Source organism: Falco peregrinus, chromosome 6, assembly GCF_023634155.1.
Source record: "Falco peregrinus isolate bFalPer1 chromosome 6, bFalPer1.pri, whole genome shotgun sequence".
In the NCBI taxonomy this organism is placed as follows: domain Eukaryota; kingdom Metazoa; phylum Chordata; class Aves; order Falconiformes; family Falconidae; genus Falco; species Falco peregrinus.
This window is the reverse complement of record NC_073726.1, coordinates 65,242,404-65,260,469: the sequence shown is the minus strand read 5'-3', so window position 1 is coordinate 65,260,469 and position 18,066 is coordinate 65,242,404. Positions and strand designations below refer to the sequence as shown.

At 45.4% G+C, this 18,066-nt stretch overlaps 1 protein-coding gene across 1 annotated transcript in view; it reads right to left on the bottom strand.

Annotated features, from left to right (window-relative positions):
• TMEM178B (transmembrane protein 178B) overlaps nucleotides 1-17,500 on the bottom strand; it is a 236,826-nt gene extending 219,326 nt beyond the window's left edge. Inside the window, exon 1 of the mRNA XM_055808915.1 lies at nucleotides 15,915-17,500. Within this exon, the coding sequence (XP_055664890.1) occupies nucleotides 15,915-16,296 (382 nt within the window). The 5' untranslated portion in view covers nucleotides 16,297-17,500. The remainder of the gene's footprint in view (nucleotides 1-15,914) is intronic.
• Nucleotides 17,501-18,066: the final 566 nt, after the last annotated feature.

Sequence of the window (18,066 nt, the reverse complement as noted above, 5' to 3'; positions counted from 1 at the left end):
AAGACACCATGAAATAAAATCACAGGAGGAAGCCAGAAAACAAAGACCCTATTAATGGTACTATCTAAAGGAAAGCTATGTAAAATGAGAATTAAGTGCACCCAGCCCTCATCCCCAGTCCTTCCTGAAAGTGTGGGGTGTCACAGGAAGGAAACAAAGTGCACCTCAAATTTAGGTGAAAGAGACAAAGCAAATGGGACGGTGCAGCTGTATTTGTCTTAGGTTGCTTCCCTCTCAGCAGACACCCATGGCTGGTGTCAGGCAGCCCAGTGACAGAACTCTTTCCATCGGGTCCCGCATGATACACAGCTGAATATGCTCTTCCTTGGGGGAAAAAAAGACAAATTATTAGTAATAATAAATTAATCTTACACAGTTCTATGGCATGTTTCACGAGGACACAGCACTAGAAAGGACTATGTTCATTTTTCTCACATAGCAGGCAAGTATACCATAAAATCATAGTATCATGTAGTTGGAAAAAGACCTTTGAGATTATTGAATCCAACCATTAATCCAGGACTACCAAGTCCACCAATAAACACTGCCCTTAAGCACCACATCTTACATGTCTTTTTAAAAGATGGTGACTCCACCACTTCCCCCGGCAGCCTGTTCCAATGCTTGACGATCCTTTCAGGGAAGAAATTCTCCCTAATATCCAACCTAAACCTCCCCTGGTCCAACTTGAGGCCATTTCCTCTTGTCCTATTGCTTGTTACTAGGACAAAGAAACTGACACCCATCTCGCTACAGCCTCCTTCCAGGCAGCTGTAGAAAGCGGTAAGGTCTCCCCTCAGCCTCCTTTTCTCCAGGCTAAACAAGCCCAGGTCCCTCAGACGCTCCCTATAAGACTTGGGCTCCAGGCCCTTCACCAGCTCCGTTGCCCTTCTCTGGACACGCTCCAGCACCTCGGTGTCCGTCTGGTAGTTGAGGGGCCCAAAACTGGACACGGTATTCGAGATGCAGCTTCACCAGTGCTGAGTAGAGGGGCAGAGTCACCAGTCACTGCCCTGGTCCTGCTGGCCACGCTGTTTTGGATACAAGCCAGGATGCTGTTGGCCGCCTTGGCTACCTGGGCACACTGCTGCCTCGTGTTCAGCCGGCTGTCAACCAACACCTCCAGGTCCTTTCCAGCTGGGCAGCTTTCCAGCCACTCTTCCCCAAGCCTGTGGCATTGCACGGGGACCTTGTGATCCAAGCGGCAGGACCCGGCACTTCTTGTTGAACTTCATACAGTTGGCCTCAGCATACCGACCCAGCTTGTCCATAACCCTCTGCAGAGCCTTCCTACTCTCGAGAAGATCAACATCCTGCCCAGCTTGGTCTTGCCTACAAACTTACTGAGGGTGCACTCGATCCCCTTGTCAGACCATAAAGAGGTTAAACAGAACTGGCACCAATACTGAGCCCTGGGGAACACCGCTTGTGACCGGCCACCAACTGGATGTAGCTCTTTGGGCTCGTCCGTCCAGTCAGTAAACATTTTTTACCCGGAGAAGGTTACACCCGTCCAAGCCATGAGCAGCCAGTTTCTCCAGGAGAATGCTGTGGGAAATGGTGTCAAAGGCTTTACTGAAGTCTAGGTAGCCAACGTCCATGGCCTTTCCCTCATCCACCAAGCGGGTCACCCTGTCATAGAAAGAGATCAGGTTAGTCAGGCAGGACCTGCCTTTCATAAACTCATGCTGGCTGGGCCTGATCTCCTGGTTGTCCTGTATGTGCTGTGTGATGGCACTCAAGATGATCTGCGCCATAACCTTCCCCGGCACCGAGGTCAGGCTGACAGTACTTCCCCGGATCCTCCTTCCTGCCCTTTGTGCATTTGCAAACGTCCAGTCAACCGGGAGCTCCCCGGTAAGCCAGGGCTGCTGATAAATGATTGAAAGTGGCTCGGGGAGCACTTCCCCCAGCTCCCTCAGTACCCTTGGGTGGATTCTGTCAGGCCCCATAGACTTGTGTGTGTCTAAGTGGTGTAGCAGGTCGCTGACCATTTCCCTGTGGATTATGGGGGCTTCATTCTGCTCCCCATCCCTGTCTTCCAGCTCAGCGGTCTGGGTCCCAGAGAAAAATGGTCTTTACTATTAAAGACTGAGGCAATGGAGGCATTAAGTACCTCAGCCTTTTCCTCACCCTTTGTTGCCACGTTTCCTCCCGCATCCATAAAGGATGGAGATTCTCTTTAGGCCTCCTTTTGTGGCTGGTGTATTTATAGAACCATTTTTTATTGTCTTTTACGGTGGTAGCCAGATGAAGTTCTAGCTGGGCTTCAGCCCTTCTGATTTTCTCCTTGCGTAAGCTCACAACCTCCTTGTAGTCCTCCTGAATTGCCAGACCTTCCTTCCCAAGGTCATAAATTCCCTTTTTTTTTTCCTGAGTTCCAAAAAACGCTCTCCTCTGTTCAGCCACGACAGTCGTCTTCTCCGCACTAGCACATCTTTTGGGACACAGACTCCCATAAGTGGGTTCGGTCTGCAGCGTTGGGCCTTCTGTTCCCTTCCGAAGGGAGTCTGGAGTCTCCTATGGCACTGACCCGTCCTTTTTCTTTATGGAAGCAGTTTGGATGCAGGGCACAGGCAGAGTTAACCTTGGCGAAACCTCGATGCTAGATGAGCCATCATCCTCATTACTGTTCAGTTCCACTTGCAGAGCCTCGTAGCTTCTGTGCACGGGCAGCTGGGCAGGTGGGGTGGTCACGGAGGAGACGCACCTGCTGCACCGGGCAGGAGCCTGTCGCCATTGCCCCCATCCCTTAAGTCGCGGTGTTTGGCCGGGCGGAGAGAGGATGGGGAATCCTCCGTGTCGTGCGGCCCGTCTGCCTGTGGGTCTGGTCCCAGGGAAGGCAGGGTGCGGTTCCAGCAGTCTGTCTGTCTCTCACGCTCCCTGATGCTCCTCAGCCTGCTCACCTCCTCCTGGAGCTCCGTCACTGAGCGCAGGAGCTCCTCTCCCCGGCACAGCTCCCACAGGATCTCCCTGCTGCCGGCTGGTACAGCCATGGCAGCGGGGCACGGCCGGCAGCCCAGCACCGGGGTGGCTGCGTGTTCCCACCGGGGCTCTGCCGGGGGAACCGTGTCAGTCGTGGTGGGTGCAGAGCTGGGAGAGGCCGGGGCTTTCTGACAGGTGGATACCGTTGCTCCCTGGCTGAGCTGGCAGGGCTTCAGAGCCCTTCCTGCATGCCACTCCACAACAATATAGTATAATCCCTCTTCCAAAATATGTCCATCTTCTTCCTTAAAACCTGTTAGAAGGGCTGTGGCCTCATCACTTCTTCCAGAGCCCCACTTCAGCACAGCTTCCAGCCTACATATATTTGTGGCCCTCTCACACTGTTTTGTCTGCTAATGTTGTCCTTAGCTTAAACACTTCTTTCCCCTCTCCTGTGTTTAATCCTATTTCTTCTGGATAAAAATTATATTTGTAAAATACATTTTCCATTATTCTCCAGACACTAATAACCCCACTCTGGACCTGCTTTGAATTCTTTCTTGAGCTGGTTGACAAGAACAGCAAAGATTATAACAGAGAAATTTTGATTAACACTTTGCCCATGACTTTAACATTTTTTTACTCAAAATGTCTGGCCAGCTCTGTTCTTCAGTCATATCTGCCTTTCTCCTGGTCGTGGCTACACCACTCTCTGTCTGTGCTTCGTGATAGGTGCACCTTAATGAAGCTTTTGTCCCTGTTGAGGTGTGTTCTGTGGTCACATCCCAGCTGCACATTGGGTGAGATTCAGGTATGCACCTTTCCCACCCTGAAAGGAAACCCACTGCAGTACCTGGACAGGGAGGAAGCCATCTGAGACCCAGTCTCCACACACCCTGGATGTCTGGGGGACCAGCATTCCAGTGTGCAACAGAGGGTATTTTCCCAACACCGTAAAAATGTCCTCCAGGATCAAAAGTTCACATTGAAAGAAATTTCGCATCTTTCCTATCACCCAGTCGTCAACATTACCAAGTTATTTGTATATACTATTCCAGACCTTCTTTCTCTTGGCAATATCTCATTCCAGTGGCAGCAGCAAATGTCTCAAGTTCACTCCTTTGTGCCCAGCCCAACGAGAGCTATCACCTCCCTTACAGACCCTGGTCCAACATCATTAATGATGTTATCAAATATGATTGGTCTCCTATTGCAGGAACTCTGCTGTTGACCTTCATCCTCACTCTCTCAGCACTCGTTGCTTTCCTTTGGTCAGTTCCTTAAACACACTGTAAATTGTGTAGCAATTAACATTGTAACAAACCATTTCTTTAGGGCCAGATTATAAAACCCTTTACCAAATTCCCAATAGCTTAGGTCTAAGGTATTTCCTTGTCTCAAAACCCACTTATCTTCCTAGCAAAATATATCAGGGTAGTTTCGCACACTTCAAATAAAAAAAACATACATTGCATGTTTATTTCATTTCCCCCTGTGCATTTAATTAATCTTTCCTTTAGAACTTACTTTAAACTCTGCTTGGTATTATTATGATCAAACTAAAAGGTCCACTGTGGCCCAACTTTTTCTCCTTTCTTTAAATATAGATTTGCTACTTTTCATTCTAATGTACCATCCTAATTAGACAGATTTATTGAAAATCCTTTTTACTGGACTTGCAGTGTCACATACCACATCTTTCAGAAGTCTGACATGGAAGTTATCCAACTTCCCAATTTGAGCCCATTAAGCTATTTGAGTTTTTTTTCATTTCTCCTGTTCCCGTTAGCTGGCTCCTTTGTCTCTCTGATCAGTGTAACATCCCTCCCTCTCTTTAAGCATTACAGAATATCGTATGAACAAAACTGGGTAATCTTGAGGAGTAGTGAATAGAAAAGCGATGATGTTCAACACTGAACACCAGCTCATGCAGTTAGGGACTAAGAATGAGAAATTTCTTTCCACTGTGAACTTTTGTCCTGCAGGATCTTTGCATTGTTGGGCAACTGTCCTCTGCGTAAAACAGGGATAATTCCACTCTTCAGAAGTCTTTTATGGTTAGAGATCAAGAAGTACAGTATTCAGATACTCTCTCAATGGGAACCACCTAAGTACCTATGACAAAGCAATGCAATTGGATTATCAGCCACCATAAATCAACAGACCCCTTCAAAGCCTGTCTAGTGACCTTACTTTACACATTTGACATATGATTGAAAAATGGTTTTGTTTCTTTTGTTTGTTTGTTTCTGTTATAGTATTTATCTCATTAAATGCCCACTGGGCAGAAAGCAACAGTATCTACATTATAAAGGCTCTTTTGTATATTCAAAGGTATGTACTGGTTAATGGAGACACAGAGGCAAGCATCATGCATTCATATTTAAGCAGAAAGATCTTTTTAAATAGCTTCTGTTACCCAGTAACATTAGCATAACTGTTTCATCCTATTAGGAAGTCTAGAAATACGTTTAGGAAGCTTTTTTTGAAATGTCTCCTGTTAAAACTTAAAATCAACAAAAGGTCTCAGAAATAAATAAGGGCTGCAACAGGAGATTCTCTGTGACTTTCACACAGTCTGTGGGATATCTTCATGGGACCTGCTTTGCCATATACATGGGACATCTTGGAACCTCTATTCCTTTACGGTGTTTCAGCTTGCATGCTTATGGTAAGAAACAGAAGAATCACAGGGCACTTTTGAACAGGTAGGTCAGACACTTACACTAAGGTGGCACAGAGGGGTGAAGGCATTTCAGAGCCCAAGCGTGTTCCCTGTCATCTGACAAGAGATGCTGATTATCACCCAGCTCGGGACATAAAGTTTCCTTCTCAGCATTGAGTGCAGAGTCCCTCCTGGGACTACTGAGGTAGAGCTGCTGGAAAAAGCAGGTGGGGATACTGGGAAGATCCTCTCAGCTCTGCTTTAACGGGGTGTGAGCACTAGTTTTCTGACTTCTCTGGCAACCCCAAAGCATGTTAGGCTACTTCAGCTTGTTCCAAGGCTACACCTTCACTGGAGTCAGAAAAAGAAGTGGGCACAGACAATAGCAGGCCACTCAGTAAGGAGAAATCTGACCATGAGCCCAGCAGAGGAGTACCTGGCATGTGCCAGGCTGCCACTTGGTCTAAGCAGTTACTTCTGACACAAGGCTCCCTGGCTGGCCTGACATTGATTTGACAGACTGCAGCACTTTAAGTGCAGAAGCACTGAGGTGGTGGTACAACAGACTGAAAAGACCTTTTCCATAAAAGTCCTTCAGCTCTGTAAATACCTTTCTCCATCTCCTCCACTTTGTGGAAAACATCCTGAATTTGTAGTTAGTATTTGTTTATGTGCACTGCAGGTTCGATCTGAAACTGGAGCATGGTTGTTCCAAGCATTAGCCAAACTTGCTGACTTCTGCTGTAGAGAACCACACTGACACCTCTGTAAGGTTATACAGGATGTATTCGCAGCGTGAAGGCAGGACAAATTATAGAATGGAGTAAGTGGTAGTGACCTCTCTTCCACTTAAGCTTTATGTTTTAGTGTCTCCTCCATTCAGTCTACAACCCTGTTTGATCCTGTCAGTCACCAAATAGACAGGGCTTCATACTAGTGCTCTCCCGCCATCCTCCTGCTCCACTGCTTGGACCACCCCCTGGGCTCCTTCTGCAACAACGATCAGCCACCACCTTCACACTAAGCTTGCTTGGCCTTTCTATCTTCTCAGATCAGTGGTGTTAAGGACTTCTTGCCTGCTTTCAAGTCTTTTATCACTCTTTTTATCATTTCTTTCCTTTCTCCACATACTGATGTTATCCACACTGCACTCTTTCATTCATAGACCTTCTGTCCTGCGTTCCCTTATCTACTCCTGCCCTGCTATCCCAAATCTGAACTGACCCATACCAGCTGGTCTTTGCCATGTCTCACACAGCAGAGCATCTCTAGTGGGAACCCTGCTGCCTGACTAACTTTCTCCACTACAAACCCATTGTTCCCCCAGTCAGTTCTGCTCATTTCCTAGACTTACTACTGTAGCTCAGCTCAGTTAAATCTCAGCCTTACAGTCATAGTCACCTCTTTGCCACATTTGGCTCATTCCTCAGACCTTCCTGCCTCCTCCAGCCCCCACTTCAGCTGTTACACAGGATTTCACCCAGTTCTTCCATGAGAAAAACAGCAAACTATGATCTTCCTATTCCAGTAGCTTCGCTTTCTGATTCCTCTTCCCCAGCTACAACTCCTTTCTCATTCTTCTCTCCCACAGATGAAAAACCTCCTATGCATCTCTCTTACCTCATTTCTTTTATTTCCCACTGAGCCAGTCTTACCCTATCTCCTGGCTTTCCTTATGGCTTTCTTGTCCTCTTGTTCTCTCTTCTCCTTGACCTCTCATGCCCCTCTACCTCTTTACTCTCATAACACAAGTACCATTCAATCTCTTTCTTCTTAAAATATTCTCATCTTAAAACACGTATTTTCCCCTCTAAATACTGTGTCTTTTTCTCTCCTCCCTTTTATCACCAACGTCTCTGAATACACCAGGTACGAACGCCACCTGGAGTCCGCCCTACCAGTTCAGTGCAACTTTTTCTCCCTTGCAACTGCTGCTGCCAAAGTCTCTGGTTAACGTACTATGCAAATTTCAGCAAAGTCTAAATACTCTGTTCTCATTTGCTGCAGCATATCGGCTACCTTCAGTAGTCTCCTGTGCTGTTTTAATCTGAAATGGTGTCTTTCTTCAGCTACCATGACATTAATCACTTCTCTTGCAACTACCTCTGAATTTGCTCCCTTTGCATATCCTCCAAAAGATGTTATTCTTCCCCCAGCTCTGCTAGAAGTTCATGGGGCTTTTCTCTTTCTGTATTTTACTCCTTGGTAATTTTTATCACAAACATAGATTCCACTACCATCTCCATGCAGAGGTTTTCACATTCGTTCCTGTAACACACATGTCTCCCTAGGTCCATACCCACAATCTCTCTAATACTCCCTCATAGACATACAGATATCAAACTAATCTTACTGTAGCTAAAACAGAGTTCCTACTGTTCTTCTCCATTCTTTACTATATGCTCTCTTCAGTTCCCCTCTTTATAATTGCAGCCAATACTGAGTTTCCTTGTTGTTCTGGTTAACAACTGCAGCAACATTCTTCATCTCATGTCTCTCACTACATCTGTTGATCCAGAGGATGTCTAAAGTTTGCATATTCTTTTTCCATCCAGGCTCTCATTATCTCATGCCTTTATTACGACAATATTTCTTTTTCTGACCTTTACAAACGTGATCTTGCCCTCCGTGCATCCATTCAGGATGCTGCTAGAAATATCATTTTCCCAACACATCACTCCGACCACGTCATTTCTCTTGGCAGCTGTAGACTGCTGTCCCAATAGCTATGTCATTAGCGTAATCTACTTGTCTTCATTAAGGAAATGTCAACTTCTTCCTACAGTCAACCAAAGAGGTCAAACCCCATCCACCTACTTACTAATTTCTCAAGCAGACATGACCCATGATTTTTCTGGTGCCATCCCTCAATATTTGGAAGACCATCTTGTGAATACCTGCATCTCTTCCTCCTCATGCTTCTTTACAACTCTTCTAGGAATCACACATTTTGTGGTGCTTACAGAAATGTGGTCAGCCTGCAGGTCTTTTAAAACCGCTACCGGTCATGCTGAACATAATTACCTTGTCGTCTCCTTGTACTCTCTCCTAAGGCTGCATTACTTGCCAATATTTAAAATGCAGCAACATGTCAAAAGGACAGAGACATTTTTCTGATCCATGATTTCTGATCCATGATTAAGGCTCATAAATCCTATGGTAGAACTCTAACTGGTATTAATAATAATGAACGAAATCCCTATTATACTGCTACTGAGCTGAGGTACGAGAGATTAAGTCACTTGCCTCAGGTCATGAAGAAAGACCATGGCAGAGCTTAGACAGAATTCTGACTTTGTAAGCCCTGCCCTAATGGCAGTACTACCTTTCTTCCATCTATTTTGGTAGTTATCTACAAAGGATTATGATTTCAGCAGGCTCAGCTGGGCATTTCTGAATATTTATTTGTGGAAGAATTAGGCTTTATGAGAAAGAAAATGGGGAAATTTCCATTTTATAGTCTGATTTCTCTCCTGCAGAAAAATATTCTGGTTTATATTCGGTTTTTTTAAGTGGATTTTATTCTGAATGGTCTGTTAAGGGCACTTGGATTCTGGAATCCACATTCTTAATTTATTATTTCCTCAAAAACTAAGAAAGACCATCTCATTTCTTTCTCTTGCTCTTTAAAGAGGTGAATATGTACTCAAGGGCTCCAGCAACACCTTGTTAGCAACGAGCCATTAAGTAACTTGCATTATAAATGACTGTCATTATTTTTGCAGAACCTACAAAACATGAAGTCTTCTTCCTCATTTACTGGCTCTGCAAGAGTTAATGAACTAATTCCACTCTTGAAGTTATTCTGAGTGCACCGAAAGACATTTTCCAATTAGAAAAAGCAATATTAATATGGATTTTTATTGCTGAAGATGACAAAATAGTTCAGATCGTTTCACCTCTATTTAAGGAAAATAATCTCTCTTATTTTTAGAGTAAACAGAACACATCTGCACTCCTATTAAACCTTTCCTCCACACCTTTTAGAAAGTTTTTAAGCAATAGGCAGAAAGGATAAAAACGCTGAGATTTCTCAAAAGGATTTGGATGCTCAATTAGATGAACAGGAATTAAGCATGCAGTCCTGCAGGCAGCTCTGCAAATATCAGTTCCTCTTGAGAAGGGCACGATCCTGTCAATTTTACTCAGGCAAAATTTCCATTTGTCTTCACTGGCAATTTTGCTTGAAAGCCAACAGCTTGATTGAAATTTGCCCTTTAAAACAGCATGATTAAAAACAGTTGCAGCTCTGTTAAATCACATATATGTTCTCAGTATTTTTAGCAAATATGTATTGTCAAACTAATTATCTTAGATGTGTCAGAGGAATGTGTCAGGTTCTCATTACTTGTGGTAAAGGTACCTTTTAATGAATTGCTATTTAAGTTTGATGCAATTAAAATATTAAAATTGCTTATTTAAGAAACAATGGGCCAAATCCTCCTGGAACTGACATGCATGAAACACCAGCGATTTCATCCATTAAATGATTTTAGACAATCTCTGAACAAGAGGATATCTTTGCTGTATCTTAGAAATGTGCAGCTGCTTGACTTCCAATCTGCATCGACAGACTAATTACAGCATCGAAAATGGTGAAGGCTAAATACCTGGGCAGCCCAAGATTCAACTCAAAGGCTGTCTACTGCTTAAATTTCACTGGCTCCCTCCAGCAGAACTCTGCTGTGACAGAAGGGAGCACAGACCTTGTGGTGGCCTTTCTATCCAGGGACAATTTTATCCTCAAAGGAAACACTAAAGGCCTGAACTTGCTGCATCACCATATTCAATAAAACATTTAATATTGACTTTGCTAGGATCAGAATCAAGACTTCAATAAAGTCTCTTTTATAGTGAGTCCATTTGGAAAATGGTTGGGATTTCAAGCACGTGTTTTAAACAAAGTATTTGGATTCTTTAATGTATGAAGGTTACATGAAAAAATGGCTGTCCTAATTGACCTGGCAAAACCATTGCATTTTAAAAGTCAAATCTACAACACTGCAAAGTATTGCAAGCAGTTTTATAAAAATACATCTTTTTACTCCTAGAGATAGCTGCAAGTAGACTCTCTTCAGCCTTTTCCAATTGTGTATAAATAATCCCTAGCGACGGCCAGAGTAGTCCTGTTAAGCCTTCTTCCTCAGTTGTGCCATACATCCGACAAATCAAAACAGAGAATTATCTCATCCCAGAAGTCTTGCATATTATTTGGGGTGCAGGTAGACTGCACAGGAATTACTTGCTTTTTTTTTTTTTCCCCAGTGGTGGCATGGGCTAAGTATACTCACAATAAAATGTTTCAAAAATAGGATTTACTACGATGTCCTCGGATCTCAGGGAAAGAAGGAAGGTGAAAGAGGGATTGAAATAATAAGGTCATTGTAAATATTATTTTTTTCTAATAGAATTGGATTCCAATGGCAGGCAGCAGAGCCGCATCCAGACAGGTTTAATTGGCAGTCTTCCAAAAGTGAGATGAAAGGTCCTCTGAGTAGTAATTGTATAAATGGAACAGACTCTGGTTACTGTGCAACTTCTTCATCTACTTTATTGTACCTTTTAAATTAAATTATGTAATTACTTTTTTTTGTTTCGTGTTTTCCTCTTGACTAGTGCAGGAAAGCATCTGAGCAACATTCCTGCAGGATGCAAACAAGACTCTGGCTTTCAAGTTTTGTTTCTGGGTCACTACAAGTCATATACAAGGAGTTATGAGCTGCTGGTTGCCAAAGCAGGACACAAGCTGCCTTCTCCCAGCCACAAATGGGCACCTGCCTGCATTTCAAATCTCTGCTAGCTTTGTGGTGGAGGTGGTTGGTTCACTGGGATTTTTGGTGGGATGCAGGAACGCTGCTTTTGCTAGAAACTCAGTAGTAAGCAGGCATCTCATAGGATAAGGGAACACTATATTCAAAGGTGTCTTAAGCATCAGTGTTATTTAATTCATGGAGGAGACTAGACAGACACCTGAAAATCGGAAGAAGCTTAGAGTATAGTGCTGAACAAACCCAGAGCCAGCATCTCCTGATTCTGCAAGGCTTTAGGGATCAGGAGGCAAACTCTGGTCCCAAGGTGCTAAAAGACTTGATCAGATGCAAAAAAAAGAATCAGAGGACCAGCTTTGCAAGCTATTTCTTTTTTACTGGTACTTCTGTACAAGAGTGCCTTCCCTCAGTTGAAGCAGCCCATTTACAGGAATAAAGATTATTCAGGTGAGTAAAAGTTAGCAAGACTGAGCCCTGGATTTGCATGTTCAACTCCTATAATTTATGCATTGACTGTAATTTCTGTTGTTTCTGATTGTATTGGTTTGTGAGGTTTTTTTCATTCATAACAAAGAGAACAGATTTACTGCCTAATTTTGATGTAGCTTTAGAATATTCTTCAGGCCTTTGGTCTCACGCCTGCCTGCCTCTCCCCGAGTACGCTTACTTGTGACAATCTGTTTCAGTTCATTGCCTATTTATCTAATTGTCTTGTTTGAAATATGCACCTGGGTTCTATGGAAATATAAAAAAAGGGATAGAAGAAATATAAATAGGACCCAGTATTTTGTATATGCATTAGTGTCTATTGCAGGGGTCCTCAAACTTTTTAACCAGGGGGCCGGCGCGCGGATGCAGTGGCAGGCAGTCATCTGCGGCTGCTTGGTTCCCCCCCAACCCCCGGCGGGGGGGGGGCAGGGGGTTCTGTAAATACCGGGGGCCGGATTGAGGACCATGGGGGGCCGTATCTGGCCCAGGGGCCGTAGTTTGAGGACCCCTGGTCTATTGTATCTATCCATAAGAAATCTGAAGTAACAGACCTCCAGTTTTTTCAGGAAAATCCAACATGAAGGTTTTTATTTATTTGCCTGAAAGTAAAAACTAATAAATATTGAATAGAATTACAGAAGTGACCCAGCCTATTCAGAAACAGAACTGGTTTTTAAAACCACTGGCATCAGAATACTGCCAAGTACCACAGGGCCTGATCCTGCCACAAGCGATTGCCTGCAGCTTATATTAATTTCAGCAGAGTTCATAAGCAGAATAACTGCAGGGTATTTGCAAAGCTAGTAAGGCTCTTAATGACCATTTTTCATTATCCTTTCATAGACAAACCTACCATTCTCAATACTGGAAGTTTTGCCTAGGGAAAAATGTAGGATCTGTCTCAAAACAATTGGATCGCTTAGATCCTGTCCAGCTTGGAAAAAAAAAATACACCAGTCCTTAATAGCATTTACATTCAATTATGTATAGCATTGCACACAATATTTGGGGCCAGAACCTGCATTACTTTATCCAGTTCCGGAAGAGGTGCGCTAGATTAAATTAACAGCTGGCAGAGGAGGGAGAATAAAAAGCCTATGTACCAATAACATCCCTTTTATATGGTATTTGCCCTGGAGCTTATACAGAGAGAGATTTAATCTATACAGAAATATGTACCCCAGTCAGAGTATTTGATTACTACAGGGAGAGAACATGTGTAGCTCTTCATACCTGCACAGGGCATGTTCTGCCTAGGCACCCACCCCTGCAACCCCTAACTCCAGATGAGCGTCTGCCATGGAAGAAAAACTAGAAAAACAAGGTGGTGCTGCCCGGATGAACCTGGAATACCTGCCTCGTGGTGAGCTCATGGCTGTTCTCAACATTGGACAGCGACGGCAGATGTGTTTATTCCACTTCCATCATACAGCTGAGGATCATAAAGAAACAGTCTGGTAGCTGGCCTTAAGTAGGAACAGGGACACTAGTTGACTACCCATGTAAAGCTGGCTCCTTCTAATTCAGTGACTCCAGCATGCAAGGATTTTTAACAGATGAGTATTTTACATTTGGTAAAGGAAGAGTAAAATCCATCAGTTCTTTTTAATTAACAAATCATAAAGTGGACAAGCAATCCTATAATATCTCCAGTTTTCTGAGCAAGTCAGTTTATTTTATCGAATTGTCATTATACTTGCTTTTCTGTGTTTTAATCTGGAGGTGCAATAGGAACACACCACTACAGTGTTAGCACTAACATGTGTGACTCCTCATCATGGCTGAGGGTTATAGCATAGGTAGATCCTCACTCCAGAAATACCATCAAACAAACTATAACATTGGTATTCAGTGTTACAACCCTCCCTCCTTTAATATATTTCTCTCAGTGTACAATGAAGTTTGCTAAATGGGTACCAAAAAACCTTTAAAGAAGGCAAGGAGTGACACACACTGATATGTGCACATACCTCCCTTATGTGTACAATTTGCGCTTCTGACCTTGGGGCAGCGACTCTGCGAAGTGGCTATCTGGCCATCTGCAGACACATATGTCCAGGAATATGTGTGCAGGAATGCACACTGTACCTCAGCCCAGGAATCCCTTGCTACCAGCTGAATGTTGTATATTTAGGATTAGTTCACTACACACAAAAACACACGCATGCACACACTCATATGCACACACTCACACACACACACAAACACAAATTACAGCAGAACCTTTCAAAGACTATTTTCTCCTGCATTTAACCACCTCAGCTTGAGTTGCCACATTTTCTCTATGGTTAACACTCAGCAGAGCTGCCATTACACATAACCCAGTGCCAGGCGATTTCAGCAGTTTCTGGCAGGAGAACGGACATTCCTGAACCCAGGACAAGGCAGGCGGTGAAAGAGGAACAAGTCTCACTTATTCCAAAATGAAAAGCCTCCCTAATAACTGAAACTCTATTTGCCAAAGGTGAGCTCCGGTGACACGTTCGCCTGCTGTCAAGGTTGAATTTCTTTGTTTATGCCCCGAGCACAGCGAGCACACGTGGCAGAGCGATCCAGCTCTCCGCGGCCAGCACAGCACGTCTGTGCTCTCACCTAGACAGAGGAATCCCTCCCTCTGAAACTAGCAGTAGGGTGCCGGGGTGCTGAGAAGCTTTGGACATGTTCATTTGTCCATTACAAATGGGACTGAAGCCATCAGTTCGTTTCATAGGCAACTAGCATTTCATAGCAACTAGGCATTAAGGGTCACTAGCAGCACTGGCAGGATCCCAGCCAGCCGTCTAGGTTTCCTGGTACACCACCTGTTTGCACTGTTTCAGTGTAAGTCTATACCATGCTACCCACCTCGACTGCTCACTTTTAAAACATATGGAACAAAATGTATACATTGGCAAACACATGTGAGAGTATACCCCTCATGAATAATTAGCTTTGAGCAATAATTCCCCTTGCAATGTCTGAAGAGGGAATTAATGCAGGCTATCAAGGGAGTTTGGGACAGAGAACACACTTAGAAAACAAGTATTTTTAAAGATTGCACGGTGCAAGAAGCAATGGTTTCACTGCAATGGACATAAACCACTGGGAAATCATGTGAATGCAACAGAGGAACCATGGGAGGGAAACGTTATTTTGTTGTATAGAGTAATCATGCTGTGGTAGCAAAGATGCTGTCATCCTTTACTGAAACCCTCGTCATCCTGCAAAAACATACATCTTTTGTAGACAAGATGTTTAGGCTGGGGTTTACGCCCATCTCCCCTTCCTATACTTCACATCAAAGAAATATTTGAGGCAAACTGACCATCACCTTGAACTGGTACCTTGGGGAAAAAAAGAGGAAGGACCAAAAGACAAGAAAAAACATTGCACAAAAATGCTACAGGCAAGCAGATGCATCTCCACCCCAAGAGAACACGATTCCTTTCTAACACTCCTAATAAATTCATACAATATTTTGTAGACATTGAAAATATTCCAAAACATAGCTCAGTGTAAACAGCAGGCTGGGTTTCCTCCTGCTCTTTAGCTTTTCTCTTTGTTTACTCTCCATTTGAGGATAGAAAAAGCCTACATGTGAGCACTGCAAATGGTGTATTTGGGGGCATTCGGTAAGGGAAGGATGAAATACAGACATATGTAGCCTCCAATAAAATAATATGTACTCTGCCTGAGTCACCAGGGTCAAACAATTTTTTTTTTAAATCCAGTGTCTGCTTTATTAATACTTTTTATTTGTATGTGGAAAATAATCTGATACCATGGTGATGGGCAGACTACATTAAGCTTAGAGAGACAGCAACATGACAGAGACATTCTGGGGTGTGTCTGCTCACACCCCCGCCTTCTTGCTCCCAAACCCCATGCCTCAGCAGTAGAGACCCCATGGGAGAACTGCCCTGGTGGTCCTTTTGGAAGCGATGCCTAGCCAGGCCAGCTCACCCATCGCAAGAAGAGGCACTTGTCTAGAGACGCCAGCTCCCATCTGTGAGCCCAAAGGGCTCTGCTGAGCCTCTGCTTAGCCCAGGAGGGCCTGGCATGTTCATTTGGTAAAAAACAGCCCTTACCTTTGGCAATCAGCTCCTCCAGCTCTTGGTCGAATCCTTGTCGGTGGCATTTCCTCCAGAGCCCCATGTTGGTTGAGTTGTACTGTCTGTTGCACTCGTCAACTGCGCTCATAGCAAAGATCTGCCTCCTGTTTCTTGCCAAGAGGAGTTTCCCTTCCCAGCGGTCCAACCTAGACCTGCTGGCCCTGAGAGGCAGGTTGTTGTTGGAGTTATAAATGAAGCCAGGATCATTTCTCTTAGTGGTGATGCTCTTGCACCTCTCTCTGTGCTTCCTGGCATCAGTTTCGTACCAATGGTCAGAGCAGATTGCCACAGCCAGCATGCCCAGGGCACACAGAGCTAAAGAGAGGCCAGCATAGAGCAGTAACCTTCCAGCAGCCATACCTCAGCCTCACAGAAACACCATGGACATCTTCACAACTGGCAAAGCCCTGAAGTGTGAGACCACGCAAAAACCTCCGGAGCAGCTGCTAGGTGTCACTTGGCAGAGACTGCCTCAAACATCCCCAACTCCTGTGGCTCACATCCACGCTGCAGAGGACTGCCGACAGCGCTACAAAGTTCTGCCCTGGAGGCAGTCCTGGAGTCTCATCTGCCTCTTCTCTGCGGAGGAGACCTGGCGAGGAGAAGCGCAGCCTTCCACCTTGAACAGGAGCAAGCCAGTGACCCACCTATACAAAGATGTCTTGTTCCCCTCACCACAAGCACTCGAGCGGCAGGGGCTGAAGGGATATACCGCCCTGAAGAGACCTGAGAGCCGCAGCTGATCAGTCCATTAATCTCTTTCAATCTGGTCAGCTCAGAAATCCAGAAGAGATGGCTTTCAGACCAGCAGGCTCACCACAGCATCATCACGGGACAGAAAAGTTCAACAGCTAGAGATCTCCCGCTTGCAAGCAGCCGGTTATCCCCGTTTCAGGAACGGGTGACTTGCCTTTTCTTTGTCAGTGGCTCAGCAAGAGCATCATCGTCTGGACGGTCAGTCACTTGCTCGGGTTTAAAGCGGGGTCGAAGGGGAGGGAGCAAGAGGGGGGAGCAATCTGTTGTCGCTGCTGCTGCTGCCGCCGGTTGAAATCTTGCCTGAAACAGAACCTGCCCGGCGGGGGCTGGACGCGCCGCACGCACGGGGCTCTCCCTTAGCAGACTTCGCCGACAGTCACTGACATCTTGGCTTCGGAAACACCTCGGCTTCTCGTTGCCAGCCTTGCCATTCACTCGCCTGCTTCTGTGGTCTGCGCTGGCAGCCCGGCAGCGCAGCGCGGCGATGCCTCCCTCCCTCCCCGGCGCTCCGGGGCGGCGGGGGCAGCCCAGCCCGGCAGGACCCGCCGCCGGCCTTGCACTCCGCTAGGCAGCACCGGGAGCAGCCCTCGGCCCCGGCATCGCTCCTCCACACGCACCCCCCCACCCCCCCTTCCGCCGGTATCTGAAAGGCTTCCTCCTCCCCGGCGCTGGGATGTGTTGTGCACAGTTTTCCTAACACGGCGGCACGTTAGCCATCTGCAAGATGAAGGCAGGCAGGCAGGGCTACGGCTGGCTGGGAGGATGCTGAGGAACGGGGAGGGGAGGGAGGTCGGGGGAAATCAAACCAAAACAAACCGGGAGGCGGGGTGGGGGGTGGGGGGTGGGGGGGGGGGTGGGGAAGGGGAGGGGGGGGCGCGCACAAAAAAGCTACACACCTTACACGGGGAGAGGAAAGCAGCCCCTAACTGTTGTCAACAGCTTTCGGTCTGCACCATTTCTCTGCCATATGGCCCGATCTCCACGTCGGAGCTGAGATTTTTAGCTCAGCAGCTTCACACGAATCGTATCCCCAGCATCAGCAGTTATGTATTCAGACATATTTTTTTCTCCTTAAATTTCCTCTCCCTTTCTCTCTAATGGGAATAACTCACCCATCTTGTAGAGATCAAGTGCAACAGAAGGCGAGCTGGAGTCCCCAAGCTTTAGAAATCTCATTTCACCGTTTCTAACCCAAATAAGAGTGAATCCAATCTTCCGTACACCTGGGAATCTTTCCTTGTTCAAACACCGAGCCCTGCAGCCTTGGCTAAAGCCTACAGACAGAGCATACAGAGCGCTGAGCCAAAAGCCAGTGATGTCACCCATGCAACGTGAGACTCATTTCTTATTTCTCTAGCCTCCTTAAAGATAA